The 22,790-nt window shown below is 43.0% G+C and overlaps 1 protein-coding gene across 2 annotated transcripts in view; it reads left to right on the forward strand.

The window, feature by feature from the left end:
- The first annotated feature begins 242 nt into the window (after positions 1 to 242).
- Positions 243 to 22,790, forward strand: part of XYLT1 (xylosyltransferase 1) — a 183,692-nt gene continuing 161,144 nt past the window's right edge. Inside the window, exon 1 of one of the 2 annotated variants that reach the window (XM_039390223.1) lies at positions 243 to 684. In XM_039390223.1, coding sequence (XP_039246157.1) covers positions 463 to 684 — 222 coding nt within the window. In that variant the 5' untranslated portion in view covers positions 243 to 462. The remainder of the gene's footprint in view (positions 685 to 22,790) is intronic. The other variant, XM_027743977.2, reaches the window with a different exon arrangement.

Consider the following 22,790-nt stretch of genomic DNA (forward strand, 5'->3'; position numbering starts at 1 on the left):
GCCGCCCCCTCCCCTCCTCTCCTCGCCCGTCTTCCCGCCCGCCGTGAGCCGCGGAGCGGCCCCGCCCCGGCCCCTTCCCCTCGCGCAGGGCCGGGGCTCTCCCCCCCGCCCGCCGGCGGCAGCCGCAGCCGCAGCAGCCCCCACTGCCGCTCCTCCTCCGCCTCCAGCCCACCCCCCTCCTCCTCCTCCTCCTTCCTCTTCCTCCGCCAACCCCACCCCTGGCCCCGGGCTGCCCCGGCCCGCGGGCTGCCGCGCCGCCAGGGCTCCCCGCCGGCTTCCCCCATCCCCACGCGCCGCGCACACCTCCTCCTTCTCCCTCCCTCCCTCCCTCCTTCCCCCCCTCCGCCCTCCTCCTGCTGACGTCTGGCTCTGCCCGGCTGAAAACTCGGTGCCGCGGCGGATGCGGCGGCTCTCGGGAGCGCGGCGGCAGCAGCGGCGGCGGCAGCAGCAGCAGCAGCGAAGATGGTGGCGGCTCCGTGCGCCCGGCGGCTGGCGCGGCGCTCCCGCTCGGCGCTGGTGGCGGCGCTCACCGTGCTGCTCCTGCAGACCCTCCTCGTCTGGAATTTCACCTCCCTCGACGCCGGCGAGGAGCAGCGCGGCGGCCGCGAGAAGCGAGACCGCGGCGGAGACCAGCGGGGGCAGCCGCAGCGCCGCGGACCCGCCGCCCCGCACGGCAAGGCGATGGTAGGCGGGGGAGCGGGAGCGCCCGGGCGTCTCTCGCCGTTCGGCCGCGCTCGTGCCGGGAGGGCGGCGCGGGGGGCGCGGGGAACTCGGGGCGAGCGAGGCGCGGTCGCCCCGGGGCTCGCGGTCCCCCCGCCCCGCGCGGGAGCCTCCCGCAGGTGCCGCGGTGCGGGGCCGGTCCTGCCCCCGGTACGAGGGCCGGGGGCCGGGATGCAAAGCCAGAAAATGCATCCGTGGGATCCTCTCTCGTCCCTGAGAGAGGGATCTCTCCTCTCGTCCCGTCCCCGGCGCTGCCCGCGGCGGGCATCCCCGAACTTCGCGGGAGAGCCGCCTGTCTCGCACCTTCGTAGGGATTTGTTTTACTGCTACTTTTGTTTTTTCCTCCCAGAAAACCGCACAGGCTCTATTCTTTATTGCACGGCTCTAACAGGCCCGGAAGGTGACGGGCAGTGAAACGTAATGCAATCATTTTATCAACCGCTGACAACTCAGGGATACTGAAACTACACACACAGGATGGGGACTGTCTCTTACCACGTTCTTTTGCAAACTCCCCGGTTTTCATTCAAATGACTCGGGCCTGAAACCGCAAGGGATTGCAAATCTGGCCCTATTACCAGTTGCATTTTTGAATTTTCTAATAGGCACTTGAAAAAGCAAATTAACAGTGTTCTTGGTCAGTTAATGCAAATCTAAGATATGTACCATCAGTACTAGTATTTTTCAGCTCTAGAGAAGCTTCCTTTGATTTTCATTTAATTTTTTTAGCAGTAGGCTTATATTAAATAAGTGCTGTCTCTCAGAGTATGCATGTTTATTTTTGTCTATTTCTGTATTTCTGTTTACGTCTTGAGAGAGAAAGCAAGAGCTTGGGGAGATGATTTACCCTGCTAAATGACTGTTGGTGTTTTGGTCACAGAAAGGCTGCAGAGAACTGTGCCCTGAACACACAAGTACTCTGTCAGTAACGTTTGGGACAACTTTTATGAAAGGTAGTACGTACCCATCCAGTGTGAGCAAATCCCGCTGTGCTTTCTAGAGGTGAAAATTAAAATTCTTGTTTACTGAATTCAGTTTTTATCTCTATGCATAATCTTATCTTGGTACTTGTCATTCTCATAAACGTAGCTATTTAGGCTCCACTATTTTTCCTCCGGCACCCTGCCCTCTGCCTCTTTTCCTGTCTATCTGGTCTTTTATTCTTTCATCTTTCAGTCTTCTCCAGCTTTTTCCTTTCTTGGTCTCTCCACTGTGGGTTATTGAGGTTGGTGGATGCTGGTACCTGGGCAGACAGGGGGCCGGGAGGTGGCAGGCTGCACCTGGGGCTCCAGCCCTGCTTCCCAGCTCCCCAGGCTTTCTAGGAAATGATCCTCTTCTGTGGGCTCCGGGGCAGTGTTGGAATGTGTAGTGTTAGCAGTTGTCCTACAAACGTCCTGGCACAGTGTCCGGTTTGTGCCCAGTGCGCTGGAACAAGCGCCGAGTTCGGGGCCGAGAGCTAATTGTTTCCGTGCTGCTGACACGCAGACGTAGAATATGATTATTTTGATGCTGGCAGTTCTGAATCACGCCTTTGTGCATACAGTTTTGATCAAAGACCTAAAGATGGAGCACTGGGGTTCTGAATAGAAAACATGTTTTAAAACACATGCTGAGTGCGCCTATTTTCCCCTTGTTATCTAAACGACTGGTATGGATCTCACTGGGCTGTGCCACAATGTCTGACTTTGGGAAGCAGCAACGCTCAAGACAAGTGGCAGCATAACTGGCAAAGTGTTTTGTCAAGAGGTGATTTGGCAATGCTTCTTCAAGATTACTTTATGGTACTTGTGGCTTTGCTTAACCTGCACCCTGGGAAGTGGCCGCCATCCTTAAAATTACTTTGTCAGAATACAAAACCTCACACTTAAGTATCCATTTATTGATTAAAATGTGTACTTGGTGGAAAAGCGATAAGGGAAATTGGGTTTGTGCAGATTTCTGCCTTAAAAACCTGGCAGCTGGCTTACATTGGTAGGTGAAGTTCCCAGGCACTCCTGACATGCAGATGCTGATTTATCTGACCCAGACTATGTTGCCTGTCTCTGAGGCAGGCCCAGTCTTGATTTCAGACTCAGTTCATGAGGAAAATCTGTGATCAATGCAATTGCACAATACATAATTGATGTGAAAGAAAATTTTCTTTTTTTCCTCTTGCTTTATTTCCACATTACAATGCAATTTATGAAATACCCAAGCAAATTTATTATCCTTCTCAATCCAAGTTCCCCAAAGTTTGTGTATGTCAAATTGCTTTGCAACAGTTGGATAAGCTGGCTGGTGTGAATACTGTAGTTCCATTATATCCAAATATCTTTGGGTTAAGTGCATCTTAGGGGCCCTTCACCAAAAAAAAAGTATTAATTTTAATGTGTCTTTGGTCTGTGAAGGGAGTGGTGTGTTTTAATGTATTTAGAGGAGTATATTTTTGAAAGGCTGCTAAATGTTTGTCTGTGATGTAGTACTTGATCATGTTTTTTCACTTGCCCCGCTAACTACCTTTATAAGAGTGTTTATACTAAATAATTATGCAAGCCAGATTTTGGACACTTTGCTGAAGGTAGTGCTTCTCAAACCTGTGTCTGAAAGTTACAGCATTTTTATTTACTTTAGTTTTAATTTGTTTCTGCTTTACGTGCAAGACTGAAATGGGGATGCCTATTTTACTTTCCTGAGTTGGACATAAGTAGTGTGAGGATTTGGTAATTTGTGTCTATGGGAAAAGAAACATAGTCCTTTGAACCAGGTGCTTAAAGGGTATTTAGCTTTTTATTAAATGTTGTCAGATACGTGTAATAAGCAATATAATTTGGTAAATGAAATAACATTGTACCAATAGTAAAAGGGCTGCCCCTCCGTACCTGTGTGTAATTGAATGGGAATTGCCAACTTGGCAGGAAGAAGCAATTTTGAATGGAGCTATTTTGCAACTGAAAACACTTACTGTGCTAGATCCCCTGGCCAGCTACATCTGGAGCTTTCATTAGTCATAAGCAGTTTCCTGCAGTTGTTCCATATTTAATTAAACCAGCTTATAGATAATTTTAAAGAAGTGTGAACTGTGTCGTTAGCAGTGATTTCAGTGGGTACTTGCAACCCTTTTTGCAGCTGCTCAGCACCCATTGCACAAGCTTTATTCATGCAGCAAAACTCAAGCATCGAAAGGGTGGAAGAATTAAGCTGCCTTCTGAGAATGGGTTGATCTTTATGTGAGGGTCTTTGAAAAGTGTTCAACAGCTTTTTGCGAAAATACCATAAGCATACTGCTCAGTCTCAGGCCTTTTTAATGCAGCCTGCTAGCCATGGTGGAAGGGGCTCGTGGATGTTGTGTGTTGGGAGCCCAAAGGGAAGAAAATGGAATGCAAATCCAATCCCCGCTTCAGGGTCGCTGGTGATGAGAGGGATGTGGCAGCAAAGCATCTGCTGTGGTCGCATCTCGCGCCTGGCATTCCACTGAGGGGCAGTTGTGTGTCGCAGGGATGCTCTCGTGTCACCCAGCTGTGGCCCCTGCCTCGGAATTCAGTGTCGAAGGCCACGTCTGTGGGTACGTGCTGCTCCTTTGTGCCTCCTGGTACCGTTGGGTTTTCATTGCTGCCTGTTTTGCCATAAAGCAAAAATGCCAGTGCATTGTTACTGTGTCAGTTGAGTGAAATACAGCTCTTGCCTGCTGGTGTGGGATCAAAGCGTTTCTTTAGTCTGAAGTTTTGTGTATTCATTGTAAAGAAATGGCGTGTTTCTTCCAGCATGAAGCTGACAAAGGAACCAAACGTATCGATAGCTCAAAATGTTCAGAACTGTAGAATGAAAAGAAAGTGTCATGCATTCAGGGACAGCAAGGAGCTTTAATTCCAAACAGAAGTTAAGCTAGGGAGGACAGTCCTGAGCATCACTAGTGCCTCTCCTCCTTATTTTTATTTCTGTAGAGGGAAATGTGGTGTTTCTTCTCCTGGGAATGCGGAGAGCGAGGCTGGGTCCTCCATGGGTTGATCAGCTGAATGTGCTCAAGTACATTATATTCTTTCTTGCTTCCTTCCTTGTCAACTCCTGGTCATGCACACTGAGCTCCACCAGGTTAAAGGTGAAAGAAGTCAAAAGTGTACCTAACTGTACCTAAACTCTGTATTCCCTGTTGGTTACTGAAGCAAGGAAAGGCATCCAGTGGCTGCTGCTCTACTCCACGGTAACAGTTTTAAAACCTGTGATCAGTTGTTGTAACTAATGGCAAAGTAGCAGCAACTCTAATGCTGGAGAACACCGCAGGAATCATACAGCAAAGAAAACCCAGGAGTCTTTACTCCACTTTCTCTGAAGTCCATCCATCAGTTCTTTCCCTCCGCCTTTTCAAAATGCTTCCCCAGACTAAGAATGGTGCAGAATTCACCTTGTATGTAATTCAAAAGCTTGAGGTTCTCTCAGGTTCTTTTGAAGTGTATTTGCCCCTGGAACGTTCAGATTCTGCCGGGGGATTCCCAGCACTGTTTTGCCAGAAACATGCACACAGCCTGAACCTACCCTCTGCTGAGGGTACCTAGTTAAACATCCTCCCCTCTAAGAAGCTTGTTGATGTAGACATGTGGCTTCAATAATTTCGTCTCTGAACACAAGAAATGAGGGAAAACCGGTTTGCAGAAAAACTTTTGGACCTGAAAGGTGCAAAGGGGCTTAATATGAGCTGGTCATTTGCATGTTAAACTTCAGTCCAGTGGTGAATCAAGCTCTGGAAACTGAGTCTCACTTGTTTTAGTGCACTGGTCTCACTCAAACAGCTTAGTTAAGGTACCTTAGGTTGTGAATAAAATTAATAATGTCGAGCTATTGTGTGGCCACAAATGATATATTTCTTAGAGAATGGGTCCATAGTAGTGACTTGACCATTAAGTACAGTTTTACTTGTTATCGGGAGCTTAATCATGCTGCACTACAGCTTCAATAACAGTTGAAAAGGAGAATGGAGACAACTAATCATTTTGTAATGGCAAAGGGGGGAGACAATACATCTGCAGCTGGAAGCTGGGTAATGATTTTTACAAAGTCACACTTAACAAGGCACACGTTAATAAAACAAACAAATCTTTTCTGTAAGAGAACTAATGTATGCATCATTTAAGAGGAGTATTAGAACCAGATAGATTGATGGTCTCCTGCAGCAGTTACCTCGTTAAGCATCTTCTCTGCAGGAGTGTGGGAAGGTGTTATACAAAACGGATCGAAAGTCTTTTTCAGGCCACTGGTGCATTTTTTGTTGTGCCAGATTTTTATTCTTTAATGTATGATGGGATTTTGCAGATGTTCCCTTTGAAATAGAAGCCTTTTAATTTTTTAGCAAGAGAAGACCAGCTGTTGTACAGGAGATGTACAAATCCCATTTACTTCCTGTTAGCTATTGAAAAATGGGTACTTTTTGATGTAAAAGGCCCTCATTACCTGCCACATGTTTTGGCTGAATTCAGAAATATGTTTCAAAATATTTTTTCCCTTCATCATTGGAAGTCCGATATCTGTGATACGGCATCTTATTAGTGCTTGCTGAAGGGACAGGAGTACAATGAAAGCATGAAGTGAACTTAATTTGTAGGAACAGTCAAATTATATAACCTCAAGGATTAATTTTAATCAAATATTTCCTAATTTTTCCTTACAGTGTTAAAATTAGATCTGACACTTCACTGCAGCTTTTACAGTGACTCTTTAATTGGAATACAATGTCCTGTATTTTTTTCTCCTAATTTAGGCTGGTGGGATGTCTGATTTGAGCAGATGCGGGAGCATCCCTGTGCAGATACTTGCAGGGAACATGGGTTCTGGTGTGTATAACCGCTTGTATTACTGGAGTTTGAGGAGTAGCACTTTCAAGTGTTTAATTCTGATTCTTAGGCTTGCAATGATAGGCCTTTGATGCTGTTCCACAGAGCACATGCTGAACAGGAGACTGCTCTGTGGGAAAAGTGAAAGCAGAAGTCTTGATTGCCTTCTCTCATCAGTAACCCCTTGACATCTTTAGCAAAGCATTTAGAGCCACATAGCTAAAAGCCACATGTAGTTTTGGAGGTTTCAGTTATTGATGGTTCTCTTTGGTCTGATAATTGTTTTGATTTCTTTCCTCCAGAGGAGCCAAATCCTGGCAGGTCCCAACTTTATTTGCCCATTTCATGTTTGATGCTGGTGATTATGGGTGTCCCCTTTTGAATGAATCTCACCTGGGGTGCTAAATTTGGGCGGTCTAAGGCCTTCTAATAAATAGAGAGAGGTGAGTGCCTCCAGAAGGCGAGTCAGCTCTCCTGAGGTCTGGATACGTGCACAAGCACCGCTCCTCTGCACCGGCAAGGGAGGGGCCATGGCAGTGACGCTCAGGGACCTGCCCTGCCAGTGTAGGAATCCATTCCTTCACATGCCAGGTCTGGTGTTTCTCTTCCCCAGTCTGCAAAGTGTGCTTAATTAACTTCCCATCTTTGGTGGAAGTGGTGTGGGTTTGAGGTAATCAGTCCTTGGGAGGTCGCTGAGATCTTCGGCAATGACCAGGACCAGCTTGTCAGCTGCCATGCATTGGCATAGCTCCATTAAAGTCAGTACAGACCAGCTGAGGTTTCTGGACCCACAAATGTAATTATTGTTATAATAATAGCATCAAACAAGTAATCATTATTTTTACTCTCTCTTTTCATTTCAAAATGAGAAAATTATTTCCTCTTGGATCAGTGAAAGTAATTTACATTATGCACGATAATGGTCTACATGAAAATATAATTATTATTCATTTGCATGGCACCATCTGGGCACTAGAAGCTTTAGAGACACATGTGAGGAAAGGTCCCTGCCTTGAAGAGCTTACAGGCTGAATAGCAAGTATAGCTGCTGGTGCTTAACAAGAGTCACATGTGGAACTTCTGCAGTTTTACCATCAGGGACCTGTTCAGCACAGGACTTCCACAAACTCTTCTTCAGTGATTTCCACTCGCTCATCAGAATTTCTCTGTGATTAGCACTGCACACCCTAAGGGTAGGTTGAGTCAAAGGATTGATTAGCATGGATGGATCAAGAAAGAATCTAGTAAGAGGCTAGTATTATAAATTGGCTGCCCAGTTTTTGGGCAAGTAAAGAATATTTCCAGGATTCACTGGGAAGCACAAAATGGTTTTGGTGCCTTGTGGACCTCTGCCTCCTACGGAGTTATTCCCAGGCTTTACATGAGATACAGGACTGAATGCTTTACTGAGTTTGAGTAAGGGCTAGAAGTGAAGAGGCCAGGCCTTATAATTGTGTGGATATAAAACTTGAGCAACATGTAACATTACCTAAACTTATATATAGTGTAACCTTGCTGAGTACCGAAAGGGGCAGTGCAGGACAGTTAAATCATGTGACTTCTTATTTTTAGAGATGATTAGAGAATTCCTCCAAGGGATGAACTATTTATAACATGTCTATACTTTGCTTCTTTTCTTTTTTTGGTGATGAAATTAAAACAATAAATGAGTACCAGTTAATTAAAAAAGTTAGCTAAAAAAGATTTCACACTAGTGTGTGGTTGACACTGAGGTCAGATCGTGAATACTTCCCACATATATTTTGTTTTCAATCTACTGTTCTGTTGCTGTTCTATTATTAGAGAGTAAGTGGGATGCTTATTTAAAACAACTCTACAAAGCTGAATGACACTGCAGACTTCAGTTTAACTTGGATTTGGTTGAATGAGTCACGGACAGTCATTTTTACTTCATGCTGCAGCCTTTGCTTGCCCTTCAGATGTACTTTTTGGTTCAGTTGTGTTGGTGGAATCTGGGTATTTTTCTTCGACCTAGTGTTATTCACTGACTTTTTGTCATGGTGAGTTTTAGATTTCATGCTCTCTGAATTTTTGAGAGGTCTCTCGTTTTGTTCTTAAAACTCAGCCTATTTGTAGGTAGTTTTGGTCTTTATAATTGCACTGTCTCTGATTCAGGAGGACACACAGTTCACTTAAAACATCTTTGAACGAAAAAGCGGTTGAGGTTGTGACTGTATTGACTAAAGTCAAGCAAGTTCCCTGAAACTCCATCCAGCCCACTGACCCTTACTTGGAGAGGAACAGACAAACCTGAAAAATGACATTTCAATGGGAAGTTTTTGTTTCTTTAGAGTTGTACAACCACATGTCATAGAGGCAAAGTAGAGACCACATCTCACATGTTCTACTTGTAAGTTTAGCTGGGTGAGAACTGGCCACACTTCAGGAGTTGCCCCAGGGTCATTAGTTATTTAAACTGAGGAACTTTTCCCTCAGCATGGCAGTGTACCTGGAACTGTAACCAGCTAAATGACCATCTGCTAATTATGAAAATGTAAACTGGACTTCTCTGTAGAAATGGAGTGTTACCAGAGATCCGATTGGAGTCATCTTGAACAAGCATGTGAATAAAAAATAATCTCTTACCAAGCTTATATTACCTGGTTGAAAAAATACTCTCATGAAAAATAGCAGCTTGTCTGCAGTGGTCCACATTTGGGTAGCTGGAGATGAATCTAGGCACCAAATTATATTGACTTAGATGCTTATGGGCTTGAAACTTTCAATGGATGCGTGACACAGCTGTTTAAATATGTAAATATGATTTCAGGTGGCTACTTGGGGCATCTAAGTTCAGCAGCCTACAACGTGTAAAACCCAAGCAAACAAGCAGAAGAGGAGTAAATGTAGTAAACAAAGCTGTTAGTGTGTATACACTAGTAGAGTAATAATACCTTGCACAGCTACTGTGCCTCAAATTGCTCACATTTTGGCATTCACTTGAATTGAGTTTAGTCACTCAGTTGCATAAATAGAAACTTGGAGGTGCTGCCTGCTAACAGTGAACATGCAGCAGTACCTCAGCAACGAACTGGCTTTTTGGCAGCTTTACAACAAAAGATATGCAAGTCTTCAGCGCAATATTTTGATAAGTCATTGGTTCTTATTAAAATAATAATTATGGTGATAATTATAACTGCAGTTGGCTCTGACTGAGCTGCTGAGTTGGGGACGGCAGGAGGAGGATTATGAAATATTCTCATAAAGCCATCTGAATCCTGCTCTTTTAGCTCTGTGCACACAAATGAGGACGTTTGTGTCTGTAGTTCTGGCATGTCATGGCAGTGCCCATGTGCTGTTTGGGTGCCCATAGGAGAGAGCTGGAGATTTCTATGCAGTCTACCTCACAGGCAGATCATCATCCCTGTGTTTGTGTTTCTAATAACAGAGATGTGGTCAAAATAGGGGATAGTGTTTTACAGCAGTACTGTGATAAAATGGTGTAATAAGCTCATGGCCATCTGGCTTTCTGTGGTCAGCTCTGTGACGTTTGCTGTGTCTGTGCCTTCATAGCAAGATCCTGTCATCTCATTCCCAAAGGCCCAGGTTAGGCACCAGTAATACTGAAAACAAAGGGAATTTGGTAGGTTTTGCAGGTAACACTGTAGCTATGATGACACTGTCCCGAGCCTTTCTAATCTAATTCAGTATTAAACATTTACACTGGCCAGGCTGCCACCGCATTGACCTCCTGTGCTAAGTGACTGCAAGTGATTAATGACTATTTATTAGGAAAAGATGGTCTCAAACCCGCTCACTTTACAGGCAGTGTAAACAGTGATTTCCTCTCCTCACCCCCAATCCCCAGTTATAAAATGTGATATTCTTTTCTCTTTTATTTCTTTTGAAGTTGATTTTTCTCCCTCCTGGATATCTGAGAAGAGCAAACTGCACTGGCCATTTCCTGCCCCTCTCGTGTGAAGCTGCAGTGGCCATCTAGAGTGTGAGTTTTGGGTGCTTGCTCCCCTCCATTAGGGCTTCAGTGAGATGCCTCATGGGACAGGCAGGAGGAGAGTTAGTGCAGGATAAGTTTGTGTATGGGGAAGAACAGAAAGGTCAGCTTAAGGCTCTGTGGGACTTCTGAGAGCATAACCAGTTTAAAAGCAGGATAAGTCAAAATGTGTTTATCATGCTTTTAGAGGACAGGAACTTTCCAGAAGGGAATCTCATAACAAATGGTCATTTTAAAGAGGTAGTTGACACAGAAAGAGCCAGGTTTATTCGACAATTTAGGTAAGTTCCTGTAACCTGGGACTTTAGTTCTGAAGGTGCTGTGGGATCCATGGGTTTAAGCACATACTCCACACAGTAGAATTTGACTCAAAGGTATTTGATGTGACAGTTAAGTTGCAGAGTTTGTTTGCCTTTATACAACGAAATATATAAGTAAAAAGTGCTTTACTAGATTTCAGACAAGTTTGACAAAGTTTTCTAAGTGGTTTGGGTTTTGTCCATTTTAGTACCATCACCAGTCTGTCAGACTGAGCAACGATCTCATGCTCTCAGAATGTTATCAGTAGGTTATTTTGTAGTTTAAGTCCGTCAGGAGATTTTCACTTTATAGTTGCGGTGATGTAAGTTTACAATAATTCTCACATCAAGGACTCATACTCATGAATGAATGTAATTATGGAGGGGGGAAAAAAGTGTCTTGCAGGTCAAATGGTTCTTTGAGGTTTCCATATTTGGACAGTGTGGACAGCTCAGCAACTGCTGGAGCATTTTGTTGCTTTTGAAGTGTCACTGTAATTTTGCAGCGAGTGTTCAGCAGTCACACACTGTCCTCCAAATGCTCTCTGTTTGTGGAGTGTGTGTCACTTGGAAGGGAGAAGTGAAAGGAAGCCCTTGAATTCCATACTGTCCTGGATTCAGCCTCTGGGTTGGGTTTCCAGTTTACTTACCAGACCTAGCCAGGCTTTGATCTAAATTCTGCCACCTAGACAAACCACTTCAGTGCTTTGAAGCCTTTGGTAGAGCAAGGTGCTATATGATTTGCTTGTTAGTAAATGTTTGTATTTTGTTCTTAGTTTTAGCATAGTCTCGTGTATTAAATTCCTCCTCCTTCTTGAACAGTTCACTCCTGTTTCTGGAGCTTTTGTCAGTGGGTGCAGAGGCTGGTTCAAGGTCTAGTTGGAAGCTACTGGGAATTATGGCATTGACTTCAGTAACTCAACTGGGACTGTGTTGGTTAGGAGGTGGATTAGTGTGCTCCAGGTCTCTATTCCACACCTGGTAAATAGTAACTCCGTTATGGAACACTGTTTCTCCTTTGACTAAATTGGTGTGGTTTTGTTTTCTTTGCTGTCATTGCTAAGCTGCTTTCTTCCGAACTTGTAGCTGTCCAGTTTGAAATAGTGTTTCCTGTTTGCTTAAAATAAACACTTCTGCAGCATTTGCCTGTTTTTCGCTGCCTGCAGACAGCAAAATGTGTCCCCAAGTGTTCAGATCTGTTGCTAGGGTTAGGATGGTAGTTTCATAGCAACAGAGAGGTGCCAAAGGTGTTTGAATCATCTCTTTAGTAGCGAGTTGGTGGTTTGGTGGTTTTTGCATTTCTCCCCTTCCTGTTTACAAGGGTAGAATGTGTTCAGGGCTCAGTTTTCCACTTATACAAACAGAGGCAGGAATACATACCTGTCTTCCACAGTGGTCATATATTTGTGAGTCTCAATGCCAATTAATATAAGCAAGAGTTACCTAGTCTAGAATTTTCCAGACTGGCTGTTGTCTAGAAATATTCTGCTTTGCAGCAAGTTTAAATGAGCCTAGGACTTGGCAAGTCATCACTTCATCAAGTTCGTGCTCTTTTAGTAGCAGATTCTTTTAGAAAATCTTCACGTTTAGTGTTTGTTCAGACTTTGATCATTATCCTATGTAAGCAGGATGTGTGAGAGATTTTTATACAGGACTGGTTTTGAGACACCTCTGCCAATTAAGTTTCATCATTTTCGGTGTGCTCAGGTGTTTGCTATAGGATGAAGATGTAAATGAGAAAGAGCTTGGGTAATACAGTACACTGAGAATAACCTGTGGTTCCTCTGAACCACTGAGTGTTTTCACTAGGAACTGGAGTGCAGACTTGAGTGTAAAATGAGTCAAGAATAGTCTTATGAATATGATTGTGTTAGGGTTTTTTTTTTTAATACAGTCTTTGTATTTTCATTTAAGTTGTGAAAGTGAAAAGGGTCTTAAAATAAATGTCGTTCTGTTGTCCCAAAGTGTTCCATGATAAAAAAAGGGAAAAAAAGGTAGTATTTCATAGCAACACTTCAGGTGGGTTTTATAAATATTATTTCTGTAAAACCTAAAAGTGATATAAATCTGCGATATAAATTAAGCAATAATTTAAAAGTTAAAAGAATTGTATATTACTTTGATTTTAATTTCTGTCCTGTGTCCTGAATGGAGATTACCCGTGATAACAGTGATTGACGGTGCTGGACAGGTACAGCTCGAGTTCCTGCATGTTTCTGTTAGCAGTGGTGGAATTATTAAATAATCACTCTCCATTTTTAATGTTTTTATGATTGCCAAAACTTATAATTCCGGATTTTTTTTTTTTAAGGCCCTTCATACTCTGCTGGCCTTGTTTGGTCTCAGTAAAAGTTGTTCAATGTTAATAATTTCATCCCATGCTGAATTACTGAAGATGCTCATGCATTACTGAAGACTGCACTTGAGTTTTGCATTATGCATGGAAGCATTATGTTGATGGCAGGCGTGTTGAATCCATCTGTGTTGCATTATGCTTTACCTCTGATTCTCTCAATCAGCTCTTAAGAGGTCATCTGCTTCAGTAAGTGTATTACTGGTGGACTTCTTGGGCCAGATTTGGAAGGAATGGGTGGGGTTTCTGAATGGGTTCAAAATGCCTGCTTTGTATTCAAAATTCATTTGTATTCTGTGTTAGAATTTAATTTAAATTTATTGAGCCCTACATAAGAAGATTTCCAAATTGCTCATAAGTGATTTTTCTGCCCGGGGTTCAACCACCGTGAGGTTAAACTACAAACATTTATGTTGAAGGACTGTCTTGTATTCACATCAGCTTGTGCAGTGTGTCAGCTTGAGTGGTTGGTTTATGGACTCGATGATCTTAGGGCCTCTTCCTACCTTGATGATGCTATGATTGTATGAGTCTAACTGATGAAAAATCGAACAAAACTCAGGGTCTAGAAGAAAGGTGCTGTGTCTAAGGCTGTGTGGCAGCACATGGATGTAGATTCAACTCCCAGCTTTACAGAACGCTGCTTGTGTGGCCTTCTCATGGAGGAGGAAAATACAGGGCTGGTTGTCTCTGCTTCCCATTAGTCAAACAGAAGCACCAAGTCACTGGATATGGGCCTGGTTTGTGTGCACCACTTCCTGGCAGACTACAAATGCACCTATTGAAGCTGCACTGAGAGGCCACATTTGCCAAACAACCTGGTCTGTTTGTTGTTTGGAGTTGTTTGTTTTTTTTACAAGAGGGTGGCTATCCTGGATAGACCAGTCAGCCATAGGAGTTTGAAGGTTTAAGGGGCATTCATAACTTGACAAGTGACTCACTTGGGAATACAGAAGAGAAGGTGTATTTGAAGCAAAGCATAAGTGGTTTTTTGCCACGATATCTCTTGAGGATTACCATGACTAAGAAGATGGTATAAATGTACTTTGCTGTGACAAATTCTTATTCCAATACCAGGGCAAAAAACGGTTGTTGCATACAGCTCTGTGCTTTGGGTGTGTGCCCAGCATCACCCCCACAGGGTTCCCAGAATCACACAAGTTCTTCTCTTTGTTTCAGTTTCAGAGTCTTGACTTTGAACCAGAACTAAAACTGATGGTTGACAAAACAGTTGCCAGCCCTTAACCTACCCAGGTGGGTTGTGCAGGCATCTTTCCTGTGACAAGAAAAGAGACCCTCCTGCTTGGGCTGTCTGATAGACCCTGATTTGTTGGGATGGATGGTCCAGGTCTGGACAGTGATGGCAACCACTTGTTGGTTAGATCTTGTTACCAGTGCTATGGGCTTGGGTTGTGCCTAGCTTGCTTTTCAGTGGTTGTTTCTGTTTTGGAGCAGTTGGTGGTAGGGAGCCCATTTTATCTTCTTTCTGCTACATCTGTAATTGGGATCATTTTTCTGTGAGCTGCACACTTCTGTGGCCTAAAACCTGTGCTCTGGGGTAAGTCAGTGAAAGGTGACATTTCCCACAGCCCAGCATTCACCTGCCAGTAGTGGAAGCAGCTTGTGCTGCTTCACTCCTGTGCATTTTATTTTTAAGGATTCAGCACTGATATTTATGAAATCCTTTGCTTTGCACATGTCAACATAAATAAGAATATCTTCTGAACGTACCTGGTTGCAAGCCTAGTATTTCTTGTAGGATTACCAATCTCCTTAAGTAGTCCTTCTGTGTGTGTGTGTATGTAGGGGAGAAAAAACAAACCCAAAAACCTTTGGCCATTCCAGCACTAAGTCCTTGAGAAGATGATTTTCTGTTACCCCTAATGCTCTAAAGCTTGCTGAATAAACAAAATGAACACAGATGTTTTCTCACTGGTGATACAGTTCATAAGAAGACACTACTTAAGGCATTCTCAACTGCAACTTAAACTTCTGTGGGCAGGAATCTGTTGACCAAACAATTCAGTCTTACTCAAGGAAACTTCCTGCGGAGTTGAACAGACTTGCTGAGTAATACTTTTTGTGTTAGCAGTTTATTAACCACTTCATGAATTACTCAAACGTGTTTAAATTAGCCAAAAAGCTCTTTTCTTGCCACAAGGAAATGCTGTGAGGGTGCTGCAATATGCTGCTGAGGCTGAGTCCTGTTCTTGGAAGAATGACCATGTGAACAGGCATTTATCTGCCTGCAGTTCTGGGGAGCAGTTATGTGGCTCACAGTTGAGTAAAAACAAAATCAAAATCAGGACTGTACAGAAACCCTTTACAGGTGTTTTAATTCTGGCAAAACTCTGGTTATACCAATTTTAACAATTTCGTAAGAAAACTTCTTCATACAAGGAAAGAAGAATAACTAAGAATTGTTTGCAACCTGTGTTTAGTAACAAAGCAACTCTTTGCTACTACACTGATCAGGCTGCCTCCCTGCCTATTCATTTCTGCAATTATTTTCTTTTTTTAGGCAGTTTTTTCCTGAGTTTAAGATCTTCAGGCTTATAGACCAGGGTTTGACAATGTAGGTGGGAAGGGGAAGCCAGAAAAATGTGTAATTCTTCAGTGAAGCTGCACCACAACAGTGGATGTGCCCTGGGAGCAGAGAGTGCTTCCAGGATGCCCCGATCTTAGACAGCTTTCACAGTTTGCCTACAGATGAGATAATGGTTTGTAGAGTAGAGCAGGGCTATGTTAAGTCTTTAAGTCAAGCTTGAGGAATCTGATCACTTAGACCCTGCCTGTCACTACAGATATTGTGTTTGAAAAAAATGAAAAAGAAAGACTTGTATGTATGTGCAAGGACTTATGTTTTAATAATTATTTCAGATTGTGTTTTGTGGATTTTTAGAGGTATCAGTTGCTACTGGAAGGAAGGTGACTTTAGTCACTTAGCTCATGAGAAGTTAGAACCAACCTGTGTAGGATAAAATTATCTTAGAACTGCTTATTTCTCTTACTACTCTGTTAACTCCTGACTCTTTTTGGGAACTGTTGTTGCACTTATCTCCAAATCCCTTTTTATTGAAAACGCACTCCTTTATTCCCACATCAGGCTGAGCTTGCTGCTGCTGCTGTTTCTGTTGGCCCAAGGCAGGGACACGTGGAAGTGTTCAGTGTTTGATTGCTGAGCGGTGCCGTGGCCGCTTCCCAGGGCCCACATGTGCGACCCATCGTACCAGGATGTCCAGCACTGAGCCAGAGCTGTGCCAGCCATCCTGCAGGCTTCAACTTCAGCCACCCCTCGGCCCACACAACGTCTGATTCACCTGCGTCTCGTCATCGCTGGTGCAGAGACAACTCATCGCTGCTGCAGAGATGAACTTTCCGTTTGGATTCTCCCTCAGAGCACCATGGAAACTTGGTTTCATGTCCATGTCTGTGGTCCCTTTCAGCTGGCACCTTTCTTCTTTCTAAAGATCAGATATTCATGCTCTCCCTGTCATTTTTTATTCTCACTGATGTGTATCTCTAGTTCTGTTCCTCCCTCCTTTTTCTGAACAAAGATCATTCAGTGTTTCTGAGCATTTGAGTAACAGTTTTGTCCCCTTTTTGCAGACATAGGCCAACTTTGATCAATACCAAAAGCAAATGGTTGTAGAAATTCACATTATGCACTTGCATGCTCTGTAGAGTGTCTTTGTAGCTGGTACTTAGCATATTGCCTCTGGAAATGTGTTTCTGGCATGTAGCTTTTATTTGTGCAGCAAGGGACCCTGGCAAGTGCTTCATGTTTGATGTGAACTCACAACTCCTTTAGATATTGAATAATATAAATAAGGACTTACCAACAAGTGAAAGTGGTGGCAAAATAAGTGAAGGTGTGGGTTTAAACCTTGGAAGTTTATGTGATACTAAGTCTTCATGTAGGCACTTGTAGGGTGCTGTTCTGTGGGTGTACTTGATCCCCCCCAAAGCTGGTGGAGTTTTACTATGATATAGTTACTGTGGGCTAATGACCCAAGTCCTGAGTATATGACTTTGTGCTGGTTATGGCTGGGGTAGAATTAATTTTCTCCGTAGGAAATGGGGCTATGTCTTGGATTTGTGCTGGAAAGTGTTGATAATGCAGAGATGTTTTGGTTATGGCTGAGCAGAGTTTGCACCATGTCAGGGCCTTTTCTGATTCTTGTACAGCCATGCTGGTGAGGAGGCTGGGGGTGCACAAGGAGTTGGGAGGGGACACAGCTGGGACAGCTGACCCTGACTGACCCAATTCCAGACCATATGGTGTCATGCTCGGTGTATAAACCTGGGTGAAGAAGGAGGAAGGCGGAATGTTCGGAGTGAAGGCGTTTGCCTTCTCAGTTCACTGTCACTGTGATGGAGCCCTGCTGTCCTGGGGTGGCTGAACACCTGCCTGCCCATGGGCAGTGGTGAATGAAGTCCTTGTGTTGCTTTGCTTGTGTGTATGAGTTCTGCTTCACCTGTTAAACTGTCTTTATCTCAACCCATGAATTTTCCCACTTTTACTCTTCCAATCCTCTACCTCATCCCACCAGGGGAGAGAGTTGAGTGAGCAACTGCTTTTGAGCTTAGGTGCCAACCAGGAATCAACTACGAGAGACTTGTTCCAAAATATAATTATTTTTTTTTGATCCTTTATTTTTTATAAAGGATCTTTATAAAGAAGAATTAAGCATTTACCTTCAAACAAATTGCTATTTTTAAGCATGTTTAAATATTAAACTAATATTTACAGTAAGATGAAGAGAAACAGTTTTTTACTCTAACTCTAAGTTAAAAACAAAGTCACTTCTCCATCTTCATCTAATGTGTTATGGTAGTTTCCTCTTTGGATGACAGCTGGAGGGGTCAGGGCTGACATGAACCAACAAAAACTAGTGCAGGGTGACACTTCATGGCTTATGTTAACATGGGGTTGTATTGCTAACTGCATCTGTAGCACAACCTTTGCTTACTTTGGCTAATTTGAAGTCTTTGACTCCTCATTTGCATCCATTTTGCATTGATGACATTTTTGTGCCATGGCTGACCCTTGTTTCTGTGCCGAAAGTAACTGCAGATTCTGTGCCAGACTTAGTGAAAGGTCCTCATCAAATCAAGTTATGGGGTAGGAGCAGAGCAAATAGGGCAAAGGAATTTGTCAGGGCTTTCCACTCCAAGGTGAATTTTTAGCTTGAAGTAGAAAGTACATTGGAAAGTCTGCTGTGAAGTCACTGTAAGCAGAAGTGGAAATGTGGGTATTGGAGAGCAGGCACCATCTTTTTCAGTCAGTTAGAAAAACTACACACAGTATTGGAGGTGATGCCACCCCCGTGCAGAGCAGAGAGGGACAATCCCCTCCCTCGACCGGCTGGCGAGGCTTTGCCTGATGCACCCCAGGACAGGGTTGACCTTCCTGGCTGCCAGGGCACTGCTGACTCATACTCAACTTGCCATCCACCAGGACTCCCAGGTCCATTTCTGTGGTGCTCTTTTCCAGCATCTCATTCCTCAGTTTGTCTGTACATCCGGGGTTGCCCCATCCCAGGTGCAGAATCCAGCACTTGCCTTTGTTAAAGTTCATATGGTTGATTGTCCAGCCCTCTGATTTGTCAGGGTGTCTCTGCCTTGGAGGGAGTCAACAGCTCCTCCCAGTTCAGTATCATTGACAAACTGACTTAGTAAACCTTTGAGTCCTACATCCAAATAGTTATTTTACCCAATCAAAAGGCCAACTGAGAAGGGATGATCATGCTTTTGAGGCTGTGAAAAGTCCACAGTGAACTCTCTCAGTAAAGCATGCACTTACTTCCCTCCTCCTCCCATTTCCCTAGAAATTGCTTCTTTCACTTGTGTATTCTCCTTATGATCCCAGCTGCTTTAAGAGAAGCATCTTTCTGTGTTGCTTTTCCATACTAGCAATAGGAAAAGGCTGGTAGCTACTCACGGATATTGAAAGCGACAATGGAAACAGGGTTTAGCATGTTTTTTATATTTTATAAATAGTGGTGTAAAATAAACTTCAGCTTTGGGTGGGTGTGCCTTGTCTCAAAGAGCACTGCACTGTGTGCCCTACAGTGGTGGCATAATATAGTGTAGCATAATGGGAAAGTTGCAAGCGGTGTTTGAAATACCATATACTGTATTAACAGCGAAAGCAATTGAATATGGAAGGAATTTCTTAGGAAGACTGTCAATTTTCTGATGCTGGAGTCTCTTAAATGAAGACTAGAGGCTCTATGGGAACTAGAAGTTAGTACAGGTATCACAGGGTAATGTTCTACCATGCTGGTCGTAGCAGGACACATCTGTGCTTTTGTGGTGTGTTGGAAGGTCAAAGGGGAGACAGGTAGTGGAGTTCAGGCTTCAGGTGAAGTGCTGTTCTTGGATATGTGTGTGTGTGATTCATCCATGTCACTGTGCAGGAGCTTTACCTAATGCTAATGTTTCTGTTAGCTTGGCTCAAGGACACTGTGCTTGATATTTCCAATTTCTACCTTTTCAAGATCATTTATGAGTTAAATTAAAACGAGAACGCCCGCTATCCTTTAATATGTAGCATCCAGTGAGGATTCTAAATTCCTCTGAAGCTGGTGGAAAAATTTTCAATTACTTTGGAGGAGTTAAGATTTCACCTTAAGGCTTGTTTGCTCCAGCATTTGTCCTTTTGAGTTTTAAATGCTTGGCACAGCTGTAAGACCTGAAATATTTAGCAGTGATCGGTAGTGACTGACTGCACTCAGAGTCACCCGGAGCTTTTCACCAATTTGACATTTTGTTTTCTAAGCTCAGGTTGATGTTTCCTTTAACATTTCTTACTCAAAATCAAGTTCAGTTTTGGTTCACATTGCCAGGGAGGCAATACAAACTCTGCCCTTAGCTACAGCAGTGTGCTGTGACATTTATACGACGGCAGATGTGTGAACATCCCGAGCTAATGTTTAGAGCTCTTTTGCCAATGCAAAGCATTTAAGGATTTTTCTCCCTGCTTATGAAATGCACTTGTCCCAAATATGGAATGAACAAATACATGTAGAATACATGTTTTTCCCTGTGCCCTATTTATTAATGAATCAACCAGCCTTATATACATATATATGTGTTTATATGCATATGTGTATGGAGGAGGAGGTTTCTTGCAGAGTGGAAGTCAGATCAAAGGGTTGATGCTGTCCTTGTAAGGCAGTAGTGTGTCAGCCCATCCCAGGACTTTGATGCTGCATAAAGCAGCTCTAGACTCCCTGTGAACACTGTTTTGTTGCATGGAGGAAGACAGTGACACTACATCTGTGGAGAGTGAATCTCAAGGAAAAAGAACTTTAACAGGTGACAAGGTGAAATTTGTATTTGTACACAGCTCAGGTGTTTGGAGAGCATAGACTGTGCAGAGTAGTGCTGCTGTGGCAAACCAGCTTTTTGATTCTTAACAAAATTGTTACTGTTGGTCTCTTGCAGCACATCCAAAAGCTCTTGTCACATTTGATTTCAGCTTAAAGCTGTGTAAAGCCTTCAGGTTTTCTTTAAAGGAACTTTAGTTGAGAAGTCATGTCTGTCTGCTACTTTCATTTTTTTTTTTCCTTGTGGTAACTTTTCTTCTTGGTAATTGAAACAAAAACTGCCCACTAAGTTTTGTTTCATGTTTGCTACATTACAAAGAACATCCTTGGCACAAATTTATATATATATAGCTGGAACAGAAAGCACAATGAAGTAGAGATTTGGAAAGGAAAGTAGTCTGTCTTTATCTAAAATAAATGTTGATAATCTGGTGACCTTTTTAACAGCACAGGAGCGTGATATCTTGTATTTATTTGCAGTCTCCTTGTTTATATAGGTCGTCAGTGGGATCCTACCCACTGGTCTCTTGCCAGTTTCTGTATTTCCCCCCCCAGTGTTTATGTGTGTGTCATCAGGAGTTTGGAGCATAAACAGTGCACTTTCTGCAAAGGAAAGTGAACTCTTGCTAATCTGCTAGAAGTTATCAGCAATATAGATGATAAAGAGGTGAGGAATTATGAGTCTGGAATATAGTAATGAACAATTCCATTCTGGAGCTGTTGACAGGACACTGCTGGAGAAAGTTGTCAGACGGTGAGGAGCAGCATCCTGCCATGATTGGACGTTGCCTGAAAGATTTTAATAACTATTAAAAGTAAAGTATCCATTTTTATTGTTGCAAAACATATGTCGAGGGCTTTCTCTGAGATTCAGAAACCTGGAGTAAGTTTGGTAGTGCTTCTGTGCATCACCAAGATGATAACTTCTTTTAAAAGCTGTATTAAAAGTCACTTTGTCAAATAAACAGCTGATCCTCCTTTCTTGGCCTGCTTTTTTCCCTCTGCCTCTAAGAGTATTTTCCCTGTACATATGAGTTGTTTCTCAGAACCAGACAGGGCGTGTCATCATGAAGAAGAGATTGAGCATCTTCTTGGTAAGGACTGATTGGAGCATCTTATGGTTGAGGATACCTGACAGTTGACAGAACTTTGTAACCTCAGCTGAGGAAATGACAAATCAGAAGTACCGGGAGGGATGTGATGCCAGTTAAAACTGTGCAGGAGCTGATGCTTAAAAAAACCCTTACTTGGTTTTTATGCACCTGGATTTCCAGTTTCCTGTTGGTGTCTTTCTAGCTTGAAAAAATTGAAAGGACAGATATGACAACAAAATGTAACATACAGTGACCTCAGAAGCTTCTCTTAGAAAGTAAACTGTGTTTGCAGTTAGAAAAGCATGTTATTTAATGCTCTTAAATTAAGACCTGTAGTAAATTTGGAGAAATAAAAGATGACATAGCAAGTGAGGTGCTGACCTTGTTAGTTTTTCTTAGTCATCTGGCAGTTTTTCATAAACTACCACTGTATTCATTATTCACTATTTAAATTAGTTTTTGCTGCTGCGTTTCAGTTGATAATGCTGTCTTTAGAATTTTAAACCATATTTAAAGCATATCTTAAGGTAAGAATATATAATGAATCAATCACTGTGGAATATAAAGCAGCCAAAGATGGATAAATTAGTACTATGTGAAGACTCTCTATTTTTATAATTTCAAATTAATTCATGGCTTGAATTATGTTTTGATTACTAAAGCATTGATAATTTACTAAACCTTGAATTTCTGAGTTCTAGCGATAATTTCAAATTAATGTTACAAGTTGCAGTTCAGGCCCTCTAGTGAAGTTATCCAACATCTCTGCAGTAACTTTATCTTGGTTAAATTAAATATAGAGTGATCTTTGTGCTTGATTCCTGTAGAGAAGTGACCTTAAGCCTTGTGAGGCAGACTACATACTGATGACTTTTGTTCTGCACAGTGCAAGAGTAGCTTCTCTCATTGGCCTGTATCTCCTCCCGAGTTCAGAGGACGTTACAGTTTATTACTGGGATTGGGAGAAAGGATCAGAGGATGCTGGGAGACCTCTTGACTGTGCAGGGGTAATACTGGATACAAGGGGACAGAACTCCTAAGTTTTACTCTTGCTGACCTTTTTTTGTGGCCTTTGCTGGCTTCTGTGCCTCATTTTCTTTCTGGATTGAGTCTTTTGTCTCTATGGATCTTGTAAGTTGTCTTTGAAGCAGGAATGTTACTTTACTATATGTTTAGGCAGAGAGGCCCCCAGTCACAGTGGGGTTATTCAGAGGCT

The sequence above is a fragment of the Pipra filicauda genome, unplaced genomic scaffold (genome assembly GCF_003945595.2).
Source record: "Pipra filicauda isolate LSUMZ 115617 unplaced genomic scaffold, ASM394559v2 scaffold127_size2900866_pilon, whole genome shotgun sequence".
Taxonomy (NCBI): Eukaryota; Metazoa; Chordata; class Aves; order Passeriformes; family Pipridae; genus Pipra; species Pipra filicauda.